Genomic DNA, 22602 nt, shown 5'->3' with positions numbered 1-22602 from the left:
ATGTGTAGCTTAGGATTTTTTAGAGTTATGTTTTTTTTTTGGGGGGGGGTTATTGTTAGGGGGGTACTTGGTAATTATTTAATGTAAAAGAGCTGTTTAACTTAGGGCAATGCCCTACAAAAAGCCCTTTTAAGGGCTATTGGTAGTTTATTGTTGGGTTAGGGGGTGTTTTTATTTTGGGATCACTTTTTTGTTTTTATAGGGCTATTAGGTTTAATTTTTACTATTTTGAATAATTTTGATTATTTTTTGTAATCTTAGTGTTTTTTATTTTTTAAGAAATTTAGTGTTTTTATTTTTTCATAGTGTTAGATTTTTTAATTTTATATTTTTTTATTTTATTTTATTAAAATAGTTGTTAGGTTTATTTATAGTTTAATCTTAGTTTTTTTTTATTTTACAGGTAAGTTTTTATTTATTTTAAGATAGCTATATTGTAAATTTAAATTAAATTATAGGGGATAGTTAGGTTTAGGGGTTAATAGTTAAGTTTAGTGATTTGCGATGTGGGGGGGCAGCAGTTTAGGGGTTAATAGATTTAGTTTAGTCTTTGCGATGTGGGGGGCCGGTGGTTTAGGGTTTAATATATTTATTTAGTGTTGGCGATGTGGGGGGGTCGGCGGTTTATGGTGTTAATAGGTTTATTATTGTAGTTGCGATGTGGGGGGGGTCGGCATTTAGGGGTTAATAGGTTTATTATATTAGTTGCGATGCAGAGGGATGTTGGATTAGGGGTTAATAGTTTTGTTTAGTGTCAGCGATGTCAGGGGCCGGCGGATTAGGGGTGTTTAGTCTAGTGGTTTATGTTAGGGTGTTAGGTTTTAACAAAACTTTCTTTTCCCCATAGACATCAATGGGGATTGCGTTACAGCGATCACTATTCCGTGATCGCAGGAGTTATTTTTTTCCCTTCCCATTGATGTCTATGGGGAAAAACGTGCACGAGCACGTAAAGTCAGGCCTTGGGTTTTGTGTGGTATGGAGCTTATCACACCATATCGCACAACAAAATAAGGTTTTTCTGTAATTTGTAATAGCAGCACTATGGAGAGTGCGATACTGCTATTTTTTTTTCCGTTATTTACGTACCAATTTTGGATCCAAATTCTCTAATCAGTTTGTCAGGGTTCCTACTTTCAAATAGAGACTATTTGGACTATTCTGTCTTGTTCAGCAAGGTCAGTTTATGTCCACAATAGCTTTAAAGGATGCTTACCATCATGTTCCCATTCACAGGGAGCTCTTTCAGTTTCTGAGGTTTGTGTTTCTGGACAGGCATTTTCAGTTTGTTGATCTAACATTTTGGTCTGCCTACAGCTCCAATAATCTTTACAAAGGTTCTGTGTGCCCTTCTGTCAATAATCAGATCTCAGGGTATTGCTGTTGTTTCCTTAAATGGATGATATCTTGTTTCAAGCTCCATCTTTACATTTAGCAGGATTTCACATCAACAGACTGTTGAGTTCTTTGGTTCCTTAGACAAAATTTACTTTTATGGGGTTACAAATAGATTTGGTTGCCTTGAGAATATATTTAATCGTTCAAAGAAGGTTGAAGCTAGTGTCTGCTTGTATAAACCTTCAGTCTCTTTCTTTTCCTTCAGTTGCACTTTGTATGGAAGTATTAGGTCTCATGTTTGCTGCATCAGATGCTATTCTGTTTGCTCGTTTTTACATGAGGCCTCCTCAGCTTTGTCAGCTGTCTCAGGAGATCTTTCTAGATCACAGAACAGTTCAGTCTCTGTCTTCGTGGCTGGATCATAACTTTATTATGCAGGGTGCTTCTTTTACTTGTCCTACTTGGACTGTGATCTCTACAGATGTAAATCTTTCAGGCTGGGGAGCTGGCTAGAGATCTCTGAAGGCACAAGGGGTTTGGGCTCCTCTGGAGGCAATGTTGCCAAATAATATTCTGGAACTCAGTGCCATTTTCAGGGCTCTTCAGAGTCGGCCTCAGTTGAAGAGGGTGTCTCATCTCCATTTTTAAACAGCCTAGGCCACAGCAGTGGCTTATATCAATCATCAAGGGGGAACTTGCAGTTCTCTAGCCATGAGGGAAGTGTTTCGAGTTCTCTTGTGGGCAGATGCCAATCTTTGTCTAATTTCTGCTGTTCATATTCCTGGAGTGAACAACCAGGAAGCAGTTTTTCTCAGACGTCAGTCTCTGCATCCAGGGGAATGGTCTCTCCATCAGGAGGTTTTACGTCAGATTGTGGAACTTTGAAGGCTCCTAGAGATAGATCTGATGGCCTCTCAGCTGAACAACAACTTCTCAAGTACTTTGCGAGGTTCAGGGATCCTCAGAGTTTGTGTATGCTCTTATAGCTCCTTGGTCCTTTTATCTTGCCTATGTGTTTCCTCCTCTGGTCCTTCTTCCCAGAGTAATTTCCAAATCAGGAAGGAGGAATCTTCAGTTACTTTGTTTGCTCCAGCTTGGTTTCTCAGGGTTTTGTATGCAAATCTATTTCAGATGTCCAGTTGTCCACCTTGGCCTCTTCCACTTCGGCCAAACCTCTTGTTTTTCCATTTGGATCTCAAATCTCTAAGCTTGATGGTTTAGAGATTGAATGGTTTGCTCTTACACATGTTTTTACTTTTCTGTGATTGATACTCTGATTCAGGCTCATAAGCCTGTGACAAAGAAAAATTATCATAAGGTTTGGAAAACCTTTATTTCTTGATGCATTTTCTCTTGTTAAGTGTATCCAGTCCATGGATCATCCATTACTTGTGGGATATTCTCCTTCCCAACAGGAAGTTGCAAGAAGATCACCCACAGCAGAGCTGCTATATAGCTCCTCCCCTCACTGCCATATCCAGTCATTCTCTTGCAACTCTCAACTAAGATGGAGGTCGTAAGAGGACTGTGGTGTTTTATACTTAGTTTATTTCTTCAATCAAAAGTTTGTTATTTTTAAATGGTACCGGAGTGTACTGTTTATCTCAGGCAGTATTTAGAAGAAGAATCTGCCTGCGTTTTCTATGATCTTAGCAGAAGTAACTAAGATCCTTTGCTGTTCTCACATATTCTGAGGAGTGAGGTAACTTCAGAGGGGGAATAGCGTGCAGGTGTTCCTGTAATAAGGTATGTGCAGTTAAAATATTTTTCTAGGGATGGAATTTGCTAGAAAATGCTGCTGAAACCGAAGTAATGTAAGTAAAGCCTTAAATGCAGTGATAGCGACTGGTATCAGGCTTATTAATGGAGATACATACTCTTATAAAAGTGTATTTTAAAACGTTTGCTGGCATGTTTAATCGTTTTTTACATATGTTTGGTGATAAAACTTATTGGGGTCTTTTTTTTTTCCACATGGCTGGCTTGAATTTTGCCTAGAAACAGTTCCCTGAGGCTTCCCACTGTTGTAAAATGAGTGGGAGGGGCCTATTTTGGCATTTTTTTGCACAGCAAAAATTACAGACACAGACATCCAGCTTCTTCCTGCATGATCCAGGACTTCTCTGAAGGGCTCAAAAGGCTTCAAAAGTCGTATTGGGGGAGGTAAAAAGCCACAGTAGAGCTGTGGCAGTTGTTGTGACTGTTTAAAAAACATTTTTGTCATTTGTTATTCCGTTTTTGGTATTAAGGGGTTAATCATCCATTTGCAAGTGGGTGCAATGCTCTGCTAACTTATTACATACACTGTAAAAATTTTGTTAGTGTAACTGCATTTTTTCACTGTTATTTCAAAATTTGGGAAAATTTGTGTTTCTTAAAGGCGCAGTAACGTTTTTTATATTGCTTGTAAACTTGTTTTAAAGTGTTTTCCAAGCTTGCTAGTCTCATTGCTAGTCTGTTTAAACATGTCTGACACAGAGGAACCTACTTGTTCATTATGTTTGAAAGCCATGGTGGAGCCCCATAGGAGAATGTGTACTAAATGTATTGATTTCACCTTAAACAGTAAAGATCAGTCTTTATCTATAAAAGAATTATCACCAGAGGGTTCTGTCGAGGGGGAAGTTATGCCGACTAACTCTCCCCACGTGTCAGACCCTTCGCCTCCCGCTCAGGGGACACACGCTAATATGGCGCCAATTACATCAGGGACGCCCATAGCGATTACCTTGCAGGACATGGCTGCAATCATGAATAATACCCTGTCAGAGGTATTATCTAGATTGACTGAATTAAGAGGCAAGCGCGATAGCTCTGGGATTAGGAGAGATACAGAGCGCGCAGATGCTGTTAGAGCCATGTCTGATACTGCGTCACATTATGGAGAACATGAGGACGGAGAGCTTCAGTCTGTGGGTGACATCTCTGACTCGGCAAAACCTGATTCAGAGATTTCTAATTTTAAATTTAAGCTTGAGAACCTCCGTGTATTGCTTGGGGAGGTATTAGCTGCTCTGAATGACTGTAACACAGTTGCAATTCCAGAGAAATTGTGTAGGCTGGATAGATACTATGCGGTGCCGGTGTGTACTGACGTTTTTCCTATACCTAAAAGGCTTACAGAAATTATTAGCAAGGAGTGGGATAGACCCGGTGTGCCCTTTTCCTCACCTCCTATATTTAGAAAAATGTTTCCAATAGACGCCACTACACGGGACTTATGGCAGACGGTCCCTAAGGTGGAGGGAGCAGTTTCTACTTTAGCAAAGCGTACCACTATCCCGGTTGAGGACAGTTGTGCTTTTTCAGATCCAATGGATAAAAAATTGGAGGGTTACCTTAAGAAAATGTTTATTCAACAAGGTTTTATTTTACAGCCCCTTGCATGCATTGCGCCTGTCACTGCTGCGGCGGCATTCTGGTTTGAGGCCCTGGAAGAGGCCATCCAGACAGCTCCATTGAATGAAATTATTGACAAGCTTAGAACGCTTAAGCTAGCTAACTCATTTGTTTCTGATGCCATTGTTCATTTGACTAAACTAACGGCTAAGAATTCCGGATTCGCCATCCAGGCGCGTAGGGCGCTATGGCTTAAATCCTGGTCAGCTGACGTGACTTCAAAGTCTAAATTACTCAACATTCCTTTCAAGGGGCAGACCTTATTCGGGCCTGGCTTGAAGGAAATTATTGCTGACATTACTGGAGGCAAGGGTCATACCCTTCCTCAGGACAGGGCCAAATCAAAGGCCAAACAGTCTAATTTTCGTGCCTTTCGAAATGTCAAGGCAGGAGCAGCATCAACTTCCTCCGCTTCAAAACAAGAGGGAACTGTTGCTCATTCCAGACAGGCCTGGAAACCTAACCAGTCCTGGAACAAGGGCAAGCAGGCCAGAAAGCCTGCTGCTGCCCCCAAGACAGCATGAAGGAACGGCCCCCTATCCGGAAACGGATCTAGTGGGGGGCAGACTTTCTCTCTTCGCCCAGGCGTGGGCAAGAGATGTTCAGGATCCCTGGGCGTTGGAGATCATATCTCAGGGATATCTTCTGGACTTCAAAGCTTCTCCTCCACAAGGGAGATTTCATCTTTCAAGGTTATCAGCAAACCAGATAAAGAAAGAGGCATTCCTAAGCTGTGTGCAAGACCTCCTAGTAATGGGAGTGATCCATCCAGTTCTGCGGACGGAACAAGGACAGGGATTTTATTCAAATCTGTTTGTGGTTCCCAAGAAAGAAGGAACCTTCAGACCAATCTAGGATCTAAACATCTTAAACAAATTCCTCAGATTTCCATCAGTCAAAATGGAAACTATTCGGACCATCCTACCCATGATCCAAGAGGGTCAGTACATGACCACAGTGGACTTAAAGGATGCCTACCTTCACATACCGATTCACAAAGATCATCATCGGTTCCTAAGGTTTGCCTTTCTAGACAGGCATTACCAATTTGTAGCTCTTCCCTTCGAGTTGGCCACTGCCCCGAGAATTTTTACAAAGGTTCTGGGCTCACTTCTGGCGGTTCTAAGACCGCGAGGCATAGCGGTGGCTCCGTATCTAGACGACATCCTGATACAGGCGTCAAGCTTTCAAATTGCCAAGTCTCATACAGAGATAGTTCTGGTATTTCTGAGGTCGCATGGGTGGAAAGTGAACGTGGAAAAGAGTTCTCTATCACCACTCACAAGAGTCTCCTTCCTAGGGACTCTTATAGATTCTGTTGAGATGAAAATTTACCTGACGGAATCCAGGTTATCAAAACTTCTAAATGCTTGCCGTGTCCTTCATTTCATTCCATTCCATGCCCGTCAGTGGCTCAGTGCATGGAAGTAATCGGCTTAATGGTAGCGGCAATGGACATAGTGCCATTTGCGCGCCTGCATCTCAGACCGCTGCAATTATGCATGCTAAGTCAGTGGAATGGGGATTACTCAGATTTGTCCCCTCTACTAAATCTGGATCAAGAGACCAGAGATTCTCTTCTCTGGTGGCTTTCTCGGGTCCATCTGTCCAAGGGTATGACCTTTCGCAGGCCAGATTGGACGATTGTAACAACAGATGCCAGCCTTCTAGGTTGGGGCGCAGTCTGGAACTCCCTGAAGGCTCAGGGATCGTGGACTCAGGAGGAGAAACTCCTCCCAATAAATATTCTGGAGTTAAGAGCAATATTCATTGCTCTTCTAGCTTGGCCTCTGTTAACAACACTGAGGTTCATCAGATTTCAGTCGGACAACATCACGACTGTGGCTTACATCAACCATCAAGGGGGAACCAGGAGTTCCCTAGCGATGTTAGAAGTCTCAAAGATAATTCGCTGGGCAGAGTCTCACTCTTGCCACCTGTCAGCAATCCACATCCCAGGCGTAGAGAACTGGGAGGCGGATTTTCTAAGTCGTCAGACTTTTCATCAGGGGGAGTGAGAACTCCATCCGGAGGTGTTTGCTCAACTGGTCCATCGTTGGGGCAAACCAGAACTGGATCTCATCGCGTCTTGCCAGAACGCCAAGCTTCCTTGTTACGGATCCAGGTCCAGGGACCCGGGAGCAACGCTGATAGATGCTCTAGCAGCTCCTTGGTTCTTCAACCTGGCCTATGTGTTTCCACTGTTTCCTCTGCTCCCTCGACTGATTGCCAAAATCAAACAGGAGAGAGCATTGGTGATTCTGATAGCGCCTGCGTGGCCACGCAGGACCTGGTATGCAGACCTAGTGGACATGTCATCTCTTCCACCATGGACTCTGCCTCTGAGGCAGGACCTTCTAATACAAGGTCCTTTCAATCATCCAAATCTAATTTCTCTGAGAATGACTGCATGGAGATTGAACGCTTGATTCTATCAAGGCGTGGCTTCTCCGAGTCAGTCATTGATACCTTAATACAGGCTCGGAAGCCTGTCACCAGGAAAATCTACCATAAGATATGGCGTAAATATCTTTATTGGTGTGAATCCAAGAGTTACTCATGGAGTAAGGTTAGGATTCCTAGGATATTGTCCTTTCTCCAAGAGGGTTTGGACAAAGGCTTATCAGCTAGTTCTTTAAAAAGGACAGATCTCTGCTCTGTCTATTCTTTTGCAGAAGTTCCAGACGTCCAGGCATTTTGTCAGGCTTTGGTTAGGATTAAGCCTGTGTTTAAAACTGTTGCTCCCCCGTGGAGCTTAAACTTGGTTCTTAAAGTTCTTCAGGGAGTTCCGTTTGAACCCCTTCATTCCATTGATATTGAACTTTTATCTTGGAAAGTTCTGTTTTTGATGGCTATTTCCTCGGCTCGAAGAGTCTCTGAGTTATCTGCCTTACCTTGGGATTCTCCTTATCTGATTTTTCATTCAGACAAGGTAGTTCTGCGTACCAAACCTGGGTTTTTACCTAAGGTGGTTTCTAACAGGAATATCAATCAAGAGATTGTTGTTCCATCATTGTGTCCTAATCCTTCTTCAAAGAAGGAACGTCTTTTGCATAATCTAAACGTAGTCCGTGCCTTGAAGTTTTACTTACAGGCTACTAAAGATTTTCGTCAAACATCTGCCCTGTTTGTCGTTTACTCTGGACAGAGGAGAGGTCAAAAAGCTTCGACAACCTCTCTCTCCTTTTGGCTTCGGAGCCTAATACGCTTAGCCTATGAGACTGCTGGATAGCAGCCCCCTGAAAGGATTACAGCTCATTCTACTACTGCTGTGGCTTCCACCTGGGCCTTTAAAAATGAGGCCTCTGTTGAACAGATTTGCAAGGCTGCGACTTGGTCTTCGCTTCACACCTTTTCAAAATTTTACAAATTTGACACTTTTGCTTCTTCGGAGGCTGTTTTTGGGAGAAAGGTTCTACAGGCAGTGGTTCCTTCCGTTAAAGTTCCTGCCTTGTCCCTCCCATCATCCGTGTACTTTAGCTTTGGTATTGGTATCCCACAAGTAATGGATGATCCGTGGACTGGATACACTTAACAAGAGAAAACATAATTTATGCTTACCTGATAAATTTATTTCTCTTGTAGTGTATCCAGTCCACGGCCCGCCCTGTCCTTTTTAAGGCAGGTCTAAATTTTAATTAAACTACAGTCACCACTGCACCCTATGGTTTCTCCTTTCTCGTCTTGTTTCGGTCGAATGACTGGATATGGCAGTGAGGGGAGGAGCTATATAGCAGCTCTGCTGTGGGTGATCCTCTTGCAACTTCCTGTTGGGAAGGAGAATATCCCACAAGTAATGGATGATCCGTGGACTGGATACACTACAAGAGAAATAAATTTATCAGGTAAGCATAAATTATGTTTTTTTTGGCATTCTTTTACAATTCCTGAAATGTTGTAGTTTGTACAGAATGGTCATGATAAGGTCCTGTCTGCCAGTTCTTTGAAGGGGAAGATTTCTGCTCTTTCATTTGTGTGTGCTAATCTTCCTGACATTCATGGTTTTGTTCATGCTTTGGTTTATATTAAGCCTGTTGTTATGTCCATGTCTCCACCTTGTAATCGTTATTTTTTTTAAAATATTTTATACATTTTGGCTATTTCTTCAGCTAGAAGGGTTTCTAAATTATCTTCTTTTTCTTGCGATTTTCCTTATCCTGATGAAAAATAAGATAAGGTGGTTTTTAAGAACCAAACTTGATTTATTTATTTTTTTACCCCTAGGTTTGTGTCCTCAGTCAATATTATTTGATTAATTATTGTTCCTCCTTCGTGTCCTAATCTTAAGAATTCTTCAGAAAAGCTTCTTCACAATTGGGATGTTGTTAGGGCTTTGATGTACTTTGCTGATGCTACTAAGGATTTCAGACAACTAGTTTGTTTTTAAGGTTCTAAGAGAGGGCAGAAAGCTACTGCTATTTCTTTGGCTTCTTGTTTCAAACTTAAATTCATTCTACCAGGTCAGTTTTTTAGAATGAGGCGTCAGTTGACCAAATTTGCAAGTCAGCTACTTGGTCGTCTTTACATAATTTTACTAAATTCTAGCATTTTGATTAATGAGCTTCTAATTTTTGAGTTCAGTCTGGGTTGTGTTTTTTTTTTATTCTGCCCTTATATTCCATTACTCATAGACTCTTGGGTATTTTTTCCCAGGAGAAATGGATAGTGGACTCTCACCACTTGTATGAAAGAAATCACAATTTATGCTTACCTGATAAATTTAATTTATTTCATGGTGCTGAAAGTCCACAAGACATCAGACTGAAGTGTCAGTGAGGTGGGAGGGGTTTATAGAGCTCTTGGGGTTTGAGAATTTATTTGGTTGTGGGGAAATCTTTTCCTCAGTGCATTCCCAAACGTTATGGCTTGTGGACTCTTGTCAGCTCAAAAACAAAATGTATGCTTAGCTGATACATTTATTTATTTCATGGTGGTATGAGTCCACAAGCCCTGCCCTTGTTCTGGTGGTGGCAGTACTTTGTTTTGCACTTTTTTCACGTTTTTTATCTTTCCTGCTTTTCTTTTCTTGGCAATGTATGACTGAGGATCAAGGAAAGGGGGGGGGGGATTTAAAGCTTTTTTGGTGTAGATTTTGCCTCCTTCTAGTGATTGGGAGGTATTTCCACATGTGATAACTCATGGACTCTCACCATCATGAAATAAATTAATTTATCAGCTAAGCATAAATTGTATTTTCAAAAGTCCAAAATACATTTTAGGAAACATAATAGCTTACAAAAAAATACAACAGCATTCATTTCTATTTATTTCAATAATTATCAAATATGGGATGTTGGGAAGTCCTTAAAAATAGACCCTTATATCCAGTAAACTACCCTTAACCATTAGCTTGAAGTTTGAGGAAAGGTTATGGGGTCATAGCTCATCCGCTCCCTCTCTGTTGTCTGCTCCCTCTCTTTTTGTTGTAGACACTAATTCAGAACCGTTAAAATATTCTCATGATAAAATAATGCTCATTAATAAATAACATTATTCCCACTTTGTTTCCTTTCAACAGATGAATTCTCAAAAAACAATAATCCTAGTCATGGTCAGAGTGCAAAAACTTCTTTGAACCTTCTTCAAAATCATAGAAGCCACGAAGGAAATGTATGTTCTGTATGTGGGAAATGTTTTATTCAGAAATCGCTTCTTATTAGGCATCAGAAAATTCATTCAAGAGAAAAAGCATTTTCATGTTCTGAATGTGGAAAATGTTTTACCTGGAAATCACATCTTATTATTCATCAGAAAAGTCATACAGGAGAGAGAGAATTTTCGTGTTCTGAATGTGGGAAATGTTTTACCCGGAAATCAACGCTTTTTGCTCATCAAAAAATTCATACAGGACAGAAAACATTTTCATGTGCTGAATGTGGAAAAAGTTTTTTCATGAAATCAGATCTTAATAAACATATGAAAACTCATACAGGAGAGAAAGCATTTTCATGTTCAGAATGTGGGAAATGCTTTTTCAAGAAATTAGATCTTTATAGACACTTGACAATCCATACAGGAAATAAAGCATTTTCATGTTCTGAATGTGGGAAAGGTTTTACTCAGAAGTCAAAACTTATTGGACATCTAAATGTTCATAAAGAAGACAAAGCTTTTTCATGTTCTGAATGTGGGAAATGTTTTGCCCAGAAACCAAATCTTATTAAACATAAGAAAATTCATACAGGAGAAAAGGAGTTTTTTTGTTCTGTGTGTAGGAAATGTTTTAGTCAGAAATCTTATCTTACTAGACATCAGAAAATTCATACAGGTGAGAAAGCATTTTCATGTTCAGAATGTGGGAAATGTTTTTCCTGGAAATCACATTTTATTATTCACCAGAAAATTCATACAGGAGAGAGAGAATTTTCATGTACTGAATGTGGGAAATGTTTTACTCGGAAATCAACTCTTATTGCTCATCAGAAAATTCATACAGGAGAGAAAGCATTTTCATGTTCTGAGTGTGGGAAATGGTTTTTCACTAAATCAGATCTTAATAAACATCATAAAATTCATACAGAAGAAAAAGCATTTTCATGTTCTGATTGTGGGAAATGTTTTCTCAAGAAATTAGAACTTTATAGACATCTGAAATTTCATACAGGAGAAAAGGCATTTTCATGTCCTGAATGTGGGAAATGTTTTACTCTGAAATCTCATCTTATTAGACATCTGAAAATTCATACAGGAGAGAAAGCATTTTCATGTTCTGAATGTGGAAAATGTTTCACTCAGAAAACAGATCTTGTTAATCACCAGAAAATTCATACAGGAGAAAGAGCATTTGTATGTTCTGAATGTGGGAAATGTTTTACTTGGAAACGCACTCTTATTAGGCATCAGAAAACTCATAGTAAAGGGAATCAGGGAAATTAGATATTGACCTTTTATGGTTAAATCTTTTTTTATAAAGGGACAGTGTACTGTAAAATGGTTTTCCCATTAATGTGTTTCCAATGACTTGTTACACCAGCTGCAGAGTGTTAAATGCATCAGAAACTGATTCTGGGTGTGTAATTTCTTCTGTTGACTTTGTTTACACAGCTTTTCAATAGTCAATACCCAAATATAAAAACTTTAAGTAAAGGTAAGGATAACACAGGCAAAATCAGCTATTTTAAATATTAAAACAAAAGTTAAAGGCACTCTGCAATTCAATACACTCCAGCAGGTAAAATGGATCCTTGGAAACAAAGTAAAGGGGAGAACAATTTGGGATACACTGTCTCTTTAAGTGCAGAGGATGACACATAGTCATCATCCGCAAAATGCCTAGAATGCTTATGATGACTACATCTTGGCCTCCTGGGGGAGCTCTCTCAAAGCTGGTCATGGCCCACTGCTACTCAAGCAGTTACAAGGTGGCCCAGTATGTTTAGCATTGCCAGAGAAAACAGGAATGCTGATGATGTCACCACATGTGAGTATGGTGAAGTCAACAAGTAGAAGTGCTGGGGATGATTACGTCCTCTCATCTCAGGCCTAGAAACCTCTTAGACCCACTGTTTGAAAGGCAATCAACTGCTTTCAACATGGGCAAATAAAGTTTAGGCATAATGTAAAAAAATAATAAACTTTTTTTAAAAATAAAGGGGTATCTTGGAACTTATATGTCATAATGGCCTGGAGACCCCAAGACCTCTTGTTTTAAAGCCCAGAGCCCCTTCTTTTAAATAAAGTTGCTATATGGGTTTTAATAGTCAGGTGATTACCTGTCAGGAAAGAAAATTATTTAAGTAGACGATCATGGTTGCCGCTATGTACAGATCTAATTCATATAAATATACCCAAAGGCCCTTATTTATGATGTCAAACCCTTGTTTGGTACTGCTGAGGGCATTACATCCAGGTGATCACTGAAGTGACGTTTCCCTAGCTGGAATTTAAATTGACCAAGTTTATAATTGTGCAGGGTGAGCTCCTATGTTAACATCAAAAGTGCAAGAAACAATTAATTTTAGGAAGCTTTTGAGCTGCGGCCATGACGGTTTGGTAAATACAAGAGCTCCTACAAGGATGGTTTACAGTCTGTGGAATATCATTGCATACCAGTTCCATCCAACCTTCAAACAAATAGAGGTTTATCTCACTGTTCTGAACTTTAAAAAAAGCTAATTTTGAACCTTTAAGTAACCACTGTGTTCCAGAATGGTTAGTTCATATTTTCTGTTAGTCTCTAACTACATCCCCCAGAAATAATAGTATCAACAAAGAAACTAGAACACTAAAATTGAGCAGCTCTTAAAACATCTTGAAGAAGCACTGCTCAAAGTTTATCGCAAGAGCAACAGTTATTGATGGAACATGAACCAGAGGAGGATGAAAGGCTGTTGCAAGCATATAAATAATTGAAGAATCCTCTCTCACATGTCGGAAGAGAACCACTGGCATATCTTTTGGAAATCATTTTGTCAATTGTGTAATTGTCATAAACAGGAGTTGTACAGTGTGTTCCAGGGGTCAACAGTCTAGGGAAGAGTTAAGCTGGGCTTAGAGATTCCTTTTTTTTCTAAGGCATTGTAGTCTTACCCTTTGTCATTACTGAGATCTCATGATAATGGCCGGACTCACACAAAGAAGATTAATTATTATCCCACTATGTTGAGAAGAACTTAGGCGACACAAGATAAATACCTGGACTTCTAGCACTAGTATGAGTCAGCTGTATATATGTCTTCTGAAGATTATTTTTTAATGACTTATTGATTATGTAACTAGATAGTCTGAATACAATATGTCATTGTTATAATAATGCTATGCCTCAAGGTGGAATTGATAGCTATTTATGCTTTGTAGCGTAGCGATTATTCACCCTTTGAGTGATAAAATTTCACTCCCCCAATTACATATGCTCTCTTCCCTGTTTGTTATAAAGTCTGCAGTATGAGGTTAAATTGATGTATATATTAACCACGCTACTGTTACATCCCTTATTTAAAGCCGTGAGGTGTGTGATTCTACTGGGGCAATGTTTTGGCAGCAGAGGGTGTTGGATTTTAATTTACCTTTAAATTTTACTTCATTTTTTTTTCTTTGCTGCTGAAAGGTCACAGGTATTATATTTAGCCTTCAGAGAATAAATCACTGTCATGTTCCTTATAAGGGGTATAGTCTTATAGTCTCTCAGGCTTCTTTATTACTCACTTTTATATGTGACTGATTGATCAGTGCAAGACTTAGTGGGAACTATATGTTTACAATTAAACGTGTATCTAATGTAAACATTTTTGCTGTTCACTAATTTTATCTATTTTAATATTTAATGAGGTCCAAGACTGGTCTAATTTCTATAAATCACTGTGTTTTCTTACTAGTACATATCGTGAAACTATATTTGTGTGTTTATGTTTTTTCTGTATATTTAATAATATTACTTCTTCAGTGTAAGCTCACATGTCCACCTGTCCTGTTGATCACTTTATGTAAAGATGGTTTACAGCTTACAGTGGCTCAAGAGCAGGGCCCTCTACCCTTATGATTTATGTAAATGTCTTATGATTGTTGTACTCCATAATGGTATACCGATGGTTTATGTAAATTAATTCTGATTTTTGTACTCCATAATGGTATACTTACGATTTATGTAATTGTCTTCTATTATTGTACTCCATAATGGTATACTTAATGTTACAGCGGTGCCTATTAATAATAATACCTTCTGATATTAGATTATTCATCATATAACTTAAGGGGTCCAAGAGTGGCCCCATATAGAAAATAGAATGTTTCTCTGACATGTGGCGTAGTCTGCGTTCTCACTCTACTGTTTTGTCTTTTCTTAATTACAAAAAATTAGGTGACAAATTATTTCACACGTAGATATGTTGTAGGCTTTATTCTTTGTGTAGTTTTGTATATTATTGGTTATCCAATACCCTTTTGTACCAAACATCAAAATTAAGATGCTAAGCCAAGTTTCTAAATGTTCGTAATTGTGATTTTAAACCTCAATAAAGTTGAAAAAAAACCTCCAAATCCCTTTACTTAACACGTATAGCTTCTCATTGTATTCATCAAATGCATTGTGCTGAATTGTAATATAAATCCTTTTTTTTTTCTTTTGATTTCCAGTTGCTTATTTCTATAGAAAAACAATGTGATTTACTTTCCATTTCTCCTTATTTTAGAAAGCTTACCTTTTATACAGTTGTATATCCACAAAAAGTTTAGAAAAAAAATACTATTGTTTACCACCTCGGGCAAGATTACATATGCGGCGCAGGTTTCAGCGCAACTGCTGAAACCCACGTCGCCTTTAAGTTCACCTTGCACATCGGGTGAATCACATATATGATGCCATGAGATCATAAACTGCCGTAAGTCGGATAAACTGGCAATGTTCAGAAATGTGCGAAAACACACATTTCTGGAGTCACCAGTGACATACTGCAGTTTATAAACTGCTGGTGCATTAGTAAAAAACAAAGAAATGTTACATCGTCCATAAAAGTCTAACCAGCCTCCCAAACTGAACCCTACACATCAAAACCCCTATATGCGCCATCCCCCCACATTGCAACTAATAATAAAAGTGATTAACCCCCCCACAATGCAATATACCTAATAAAACTATTCTAATCTAATCTGCCATTTCCCCGAACACAATAAACCTAATTAACCCCTAAACCGTTATCCCCCCACAATGCAGTGAACAAGTGTGCATGCGCATGAAACGCGCCTGCGTGTGAACCTGTCCATATTACCTGTTGGATTTTAGATGTGCTGACCGTCATGCTTTTAATCGCATGTAATAAAGTGGTTGGATTTTTACAGTTCCATGTGGTTTGTTGAACCCACACCTGCACATCGCGCTACTATATTGGACTCATACCCCAAATATAAAATGGGTACCTTGCTTTCAAGCTTCATTGTGCAGCGGTGATCGCATGAAGAGGATCCTCCGTGCTGGATGTCTCCATGGTTGCCGTTTCTGCTCCGCGGCCACCTCCGCTCCATGCTGCCTTCACTCGGATAAAAATAGAAGAGGTCCCCGTGCTGGATGTCTCCACTGCCACCGTTTCTGCTCCGCAGCCACCTCCACTCTGCACCGCCTTTGCTCCGGATGAAGATAGAAGAGGTCCCCATGCTGGATGAAGAGGCTGCCGCCTGGAAGAAGACCTTCACCGTCAGACTTCGGGAGTAGTGAGCACCTATTTCGGGTTTAGACTTTTTTTTTTTTTTTTTTTAGATTAGGACTTTTTTATTTCAATGGGCAGCAAAAGAGCTGATTTCCCTTTTAAGGGCAATGCCCATACAAATGCCCCTTTAGGTGCAATGGGTAGCTTAGGTTTTTTTAGTGTTTTTTTTATTTTGGGGGCTTTGGGGGGGTTTACTTTTAGGGGGTAACTTGTACTTTATTTTGGTAGAGCTGATCGCTTTAGGGCAATGCCCTACAAAAGGCCCTTTTAAGGGCTATTGGTAGTTTAGTGTTAGGTTAGGGGGTGTTTTTATTTTGGGGGGCTTTATTATTTTTATAGGGGTATTAGATTAGGTTTACATTTTTTTATTTTTAATTATTTCGTTTATTTTTTTCTGTAATTTTAGTTTGTATTATTTTTTGTAATTTTAGTTTTTGTTTTTTTTATTTAATCTTTGTTTTAATAAGTAATGTTAGGATTTGTTTTGTATTTTAATTGTATTTTAGGATTTTTTTATTTTGGTAATTATTTTAATTAATTTATTAGTAAGGTAGTCTTTTTAATTTTATAAAATTGGAGTTAATTTAGGGGGTGTTAGGTTAGGGGATTTAGTACTTAGATTAATTATTTGCTTTATGGGGGGATGGCAGATTAGGGGTTAATATTTTAAATAGGTATATTGCATTGTGGGGGACGGCAGTTTAGAGGTTAAAAGTTTTATTTAGTTTTTTTCCGTTGCAGGGGGGTGGCGGCTTAGGGGTTTAAACTTTATTAGGTACTTTGCGATGTGGGAGTTGGCGGATTAGGGGTTAATAGAATTTATTTATTGCGGTGGGGGGTGGCGGTCGATAGATATTGCGCATGCTTTAGGTGTTTGTTAAGACTTCAGGGAGTTACGGTGCTCACATATTCAGCGCAAGGCTTGCTGTGCCTGCCTATGTGTGGCGAGGTGAAAATGGAGTCAAATTTCTCTATTTTCATTGCGTAAGTCCTTGTGCTGAATATGTGATACCGAATTGTGACGCTGGTTCTATGTTAGTTTATGGGAGTAAAAACTGCGGGCGACGGGTGAAATATATGCGCTGCATTTATATGCAGCAACATATATGTGATCGGTCACTTCAACTAAAAACTGACGTCCCTGGCTTTTGCGGGCAACGCCGCATATGTAATCTTGCACCTCGTTTAATTACAATTTTGTTACAACTATGTATTATAAATCTAAATTATTAATTATATATATATTTATATGTGTGTGCATTTCTAATTGAACAATATGCTTCAGTAAGGCTTAAATGTGAGCAGTATCTAAAACAGCTCAGCACAGGGATGCAAAATGGCTCAGCACTTAAAAAGTTAACTATTTATGATGCTAATGATGCCTATGATGAGTACTTTTACATATAATTCTCAGGCTAAGCTTTGAATATATTATAATCAGACGTGCGTTTGTTTCATAACAAATGCACATTTGTTAACGAAATACGGATTTTCGTCTTGTAACAAGACAAATATCCCAATGAACGCAGTACAAAATTTAAAGAAAACAAAGGAATAATAGATAAGGTAAAAGGAAACAAGACTCGCTCTATGTATAAAAATTAACATTTATTAAATCCATTTTAAAAATGACAAACACCCAAAATGAGTAGGAAAGATGCGCCGCACAAGCTTCTTACGCGTTTTGGTGGTATGCTGTGTTCATGAATTGGACACTAAGTAGACTCCAGCATAGTAACAAGTCACATTTTGGGGGTCAAGAATACAAGGACTGAGTTATTGCCCTTTCCTTATATTTTTTGGACATTACATTTTGTTTATTATAAATCATTATTACACCTGCACCTTGACTCTATTTTTGTATCACAACAATGGAATAATGCCACATTCTGCCGTATTATTTTATTTCCTTTAAATAGTTACCTTCAGCATGCTGGAGGGCCATGCTGACCAGCTCCTCTTCTTCAGAGCCCCAACAGCGCTAATAGGAATCTAAGCATGGCAGATCCCAGAGCCTGCACTAAATAAATAGGTCCTTTAATTCAGACCCTGGGAACCACCACACTGTGAACAAGAGGAGTGAAAGTATTTTTTTTTTCTACAGGGGAACTTTTTTACCTGTAGCAGTGGAAAATATACCTTTGTTTAAAAAATTTATGTAATGTTACACGATTGGTCAGTATGTCTAGTATTAAGACTAATAACGAATGGCATGGGCACCGAATATTCAAAATATAATTATTACTTGTTCTAGAGCCCGTGTACACGGGCCATTTTCAGCAGTGCAGTGTTCCCCCTGCCCAGCTATGCCCCCCGTCACGCCCAATTACCCCCCGTCGCACCCATTCCAGCCCACCTTCTCTGCAGTCTGATCCTCACGGCCTTGACTGGTCCTTCCTTACAGCCAGGTATGTTTGTCTCGCGCTGCAGTCTCTACTGTCCATGACTGCATCGGACAAACATACCTGGCCTTTTATAATATAGGATATTTTAGTTTGTATATTGGGTCGAACTGAAAATTTTGTGCGTGCATATGTCTAATTATTATATCTAACATTTATTTACATTCAATATGTGTACCACAGAATAGGGTAGCACTAAAAGCAAGAGAGTGAGAGCTCCTATCACCCAAAAAAATAATGCTAAATGCATAAAATATGTATATAAAATTGGTATAAATATATATGAATGATATGTATGATACAAGTGTATATAAAATATTAAATATATGAAATATACTTTTTTTATATATATATATATATATTTTCTATATATCTCTATACAAGGGGATTATAGTTCACACAAAAGATTTATTCAAGATATAAAATACAAGATGCCGACATGAAATTAAACAGCATAAACCACACTATAGTGCAATAGGAGTGTAATATTTTTACTCCAATATCAAAAGGCCAGTTCAAAGAAATTATTGTGTGTAGCACTCCACTGTTAAAAGACTATATGCGAGGGGGGCTGAGTTTGCCACGCTGCAGGGTAGTCGCAATCCTTCTGAGCTTCTTGAACCAAGTCCTACAGATGATATTTATCAGGGTCCTATCCTAATTTTTACCTGCATTCTAACCCTCACTAGCCTCAGGGTGCCTTTTGCTACAGGGGATTGAAAAAAAGGAATGGTAGACAAAGCATTTTAACTCCTCTAGAGAACATCAACAGCTAACTTCCGGCCTCCCTCCAGCTCCTGTTTGGCGCCAGTTCAAGAAAAGTACCTTGCTAGTGCTGACGGCTCTCCTTGCTCCCAGCCGTTACTTTTGAGCACGCTCTTACCGGCACAAACCTGACCTACTCAGAGGAGGACCCCAGGAGACTCTGGCTTACCCGATTGAGAGTAGCTGACACTGTTGACGATAACCTGGGAGGTTAAACACACGGCCCTTATACGCCAGCAGAGGCCAGTTCAGGGGAGGGCCTTCCTACCTCCGCAACCCAAACACGCTACTTAGCCCAGGCATAATCAGCCTCCGGATTAAGTTGGGGAGAGCCTTACCTTGCTACACCTAACAAGTAGCACATCTTCCTTAATACCGCACACGCTCCCACTGCAGAGGCGGTCCAGCACAGGAAGCTCCTTGGGGGTAAGCCTTCACACTTTACTTAATCTGCGATCCACCACTTGTTAGCAGACTTCCATACTTGCACTGCCTTTCTATAAAGCTATAAGGCTTCTCCCTGATATATGTGAGACTTTTCGGATTGCCTATTGAGATCCCTCTCTGTTCCAACTAGGGGATCTTACATGGGTATATCTAACATCCTCCTACTTAACGCTACTAAAGTCTCTCCTCAAGGTCTAGCTAACCACAGAGACCAAATAATAATTACCAGTCTTGGCTTTGATTTTCCACATCTGGGTCACACTCTCTCCATACCCGGGGGTACATATTTTATACAACCAAGTTGAAGCACCCTTATACAGCTGCATATATCAGTGATGGACACAGGGCTTTTGCCTCAAAAGTCTGAGTAATTATCCAGTGATACAAGGCCTTTGACCACCAGCACCTTCTGCCCTCTCTCCCCCCTTTCCCATCAGCCCTTTTTGCCTACGGGTCATATCCCAAGTTCCCTTTTCCGTACTTACTCAGTGAGAGTACCTGCCCTAGGAGAGAGGCAGATTATCTGTGACAATTACAGATCTTCAGACAAGCGGCATTCCAGGAAGCTCGCCTTTTAACAATAACTTTATTTAAGAAACACAACCCCAAAATATCTTGAAGTGCTAACTTTGTAACTTTAGGGGGTGCCGGTCCTACTTTCTCCACCTGCCACTTGCTAAGGGAGACCACCTACCCTATCGACTCAAGGCGAAGCTGAACTCACTGTGATTTCATTCCCTTCAATATGTCACATTCCCAAAAGAAGAAGCAGAGACAGGCTGAAGCCCCGAAAAGAACTTTATCAGATCACTTTCCCAGCAAAAATTTGTACGAACAGGACATGTCTGATGATGACTCTAGAGAATCGATGATCTCCACTAAAGGGTCCTGCAGAGCCAAGGGTCATTCAGTAGAGAGCACTATCAATGTAAATTCCTCTATACTAGACTCCATTAAGGAGTTGTCGGACAAGATGGACTCTCACCACTCATCTCTTAAACAAGAGCTTAAAATGTTGGTGTCAGAACTTAAGAGGGATATCTCCTCAGTTGGAGAAAGAACAGAAATCCTTGAGAGAAAACAGGAGGACCTCCATCTGGACCATTCCAACCTCCTTGCCTATACCCAGTCTCTCTCTGAGATAATTTCAGACCTGGAATCCAAAATGGCGGACTAGGAAGACAGGTCCCGCCAGAACAACATTAGGATCCGTGGCATTCCAGAGGATGTTGGAACACCTGACCTCCCTAAATATCTGATGGATCTATTTAGAGAACTTCTGGGACCCATACAAGACCAGGAGGCTCTTGTGGACAGGGCCCATAGGGCACTCTGGCCAAGAAATTCATCTTCAGAATCCCAGAGAGATGTAATCATTAGACTGCATTACTACACTTTTAAAGAAAGAATACTTAGAGCGTCATTCCAGAACAAAAATCTTAATCCTAATAAATAACCCAGACCTGTCCTCACATACTCTGTCTAAGAGACGATCCTTCCAGCAGGTTACCCAATGCTTACGCAAAAATAACGTCAAATATAGATGGGCCTTCGCAGTTAAACTGTTTTTTCAATTGGATGATTGCTCTTACTCCATCTCTACACCAGATCAAGGGATCAAACTTCTACTTTCTACGGTACTGCTTCACCCTGTGAACACACCCAAAGATAATGCTGCAAATACAGAGAAATTAAATGTCCCAGCTCCAGAATGGCGCCCACTACCTCAAAGGTTTGCCTACCAGTCTAAAAGAAAAGTAATTCCACAGGCTGATGTAGACCCCTGATTTTCAGCCCTAGTGGAACTGTAGCCTGAAAGGACATTGCTCTTCCCTTACACATCCACATCTTTGTCCTAGCTGTTTTTCTGTTTCCTGCACCCCGAGGTGTAGGCTCCTCAGTGTTCCTGTTGATATGTTATGACACTGACAGAACTATGGATGATGGGCAATATAACCTTCTCAATGTTATTAATGGTTCATAAAGCTGTTTTTGTTGCTCTGTTGTTATTCTTTTTTTTATTTTTTTATTTTAGGTTTAAAACAAGGCATACATGGAATATATAATAGAATAACACAATAAGAATTTTGGAATACAGACAATATAAGGCATAGCATTGTAAATTGATGATATGCATTCCAGAAAGAAGTAAAAAAGAAAAGGGCACAACAAGTAGATAGTATACCAAATATGCTATATACCTCCATAATGATAAATTAGGCCACTTTTGGACCTCCAATCTATGTGAACATGTTATTGGAGGTAAGGAGACCACTTTTGGATCTCATCTGAATAACCTCATTTTCTGTCTATACTGTAACATAAGCATAGTCAAATATAAACATAATAAAAATAACAATAAAAACAACACCAAGGGAGCCTTCCACGATAGTAAGATATAACATCTGGTTATTGCTAGTATATACATTGTTGAGTGAAGCCATCCTGTTAACCTTGAAAATCAACCTAGTCATATTGAGTGCTATATTATGTAAACGTGACTTAAAGAAGGAGTAATGTACCCCAAAGGGCATGTAAAAATATCTACCAAACAATCAGGTTTTTAAATATGCATAGTAGGACACCCCTCTGGGAGCTGGCTGTATTCTCTGCTAACATGACATAGAATTAATATAGTGTGAGGTTGGCAGCATATTTGTTTTGTGAAGATAAGATAGGAAAAGGGAGGCTAGTAAAGCCAGATATTTATTCTTTACCATGGGCTATATGGCAACTCCCAGGTGTTATAAAACCTTATATGAAGGAAAAATAGCAAATGTGCAGACCCTTAAATTATTTAGGTATTCATTATAGAGAAAGGGAGGTTATACAGCAACCGCAATTAGATTGCTATAAGAATAGACAGGGATTTCAGCACATATTTTTATATTTATTTATAAATAGCTCAGCAGCATTCTGAGCTCCGCTAAATAGTGGAAAGTGTGATCTAAACCCGTTCACCACATTCCCATATGTCACCCAGAGTCTATATAGGTCAAAAGAAATTAAAATATATATCAGCCAATGAAAAAACACATGAACCAAAGAATCAGGAAACGTGAATGGTCAAATGCATTAGCACAGATTCCACTGTGCAGTTTTATTGTAGAACA

The 22602-nt window shown here is 39.4% G+C and overlaps 2 protein-coding genes across 2 annotated transcripts in view; both read left to right on the top strand.

The window, feature by feature from the left end:
- LOC128657300 (gastrula zinc finger protein XlCGF26.1-like) overlaps positions 1-14725 on the top strand; it is a 72115-nt gene extending 57390 nt beyond the window's left edge. The window contains exon 5 of the mRNA XM_053711590.1: positions 10256-14725. Coding sequence (XP_053567565.1) covers positions 10256-11613 — 1358 coding nt within the window. The 3' untranslated portion in view covers positions 11614-14725. The remainder of the gene's footprint in view (positions 1-10255) is intronic.
- Positions 1-22602, top strand: part of LOC128657302 (oocyte zinc finger protein XlCOF7.1) — a 225235-nt gene that overhangs the window by 62468 nt on the left and 140165 nt on the right. The window lies entirely within an intron of this gene.

The sequence above is a fragment of the Bombina bombina genome, chromosome 4, assembly GCF_027579735.1.
Source record: "Bombina bombina isolate aBomBom1 chromosome 4, aBomBom1.pri, whole genome shotgun sequence".
In the NCBI taxonomy this organism is placed as follows: Eukaryota; Metazoa; Chordata; class Amphibia; order Anura; family Bombinatoridae; genus Bombina; species Bombina bombina.
This window is presented reverse-complemented; position numbering and strand designations above follow the sequence as displayed.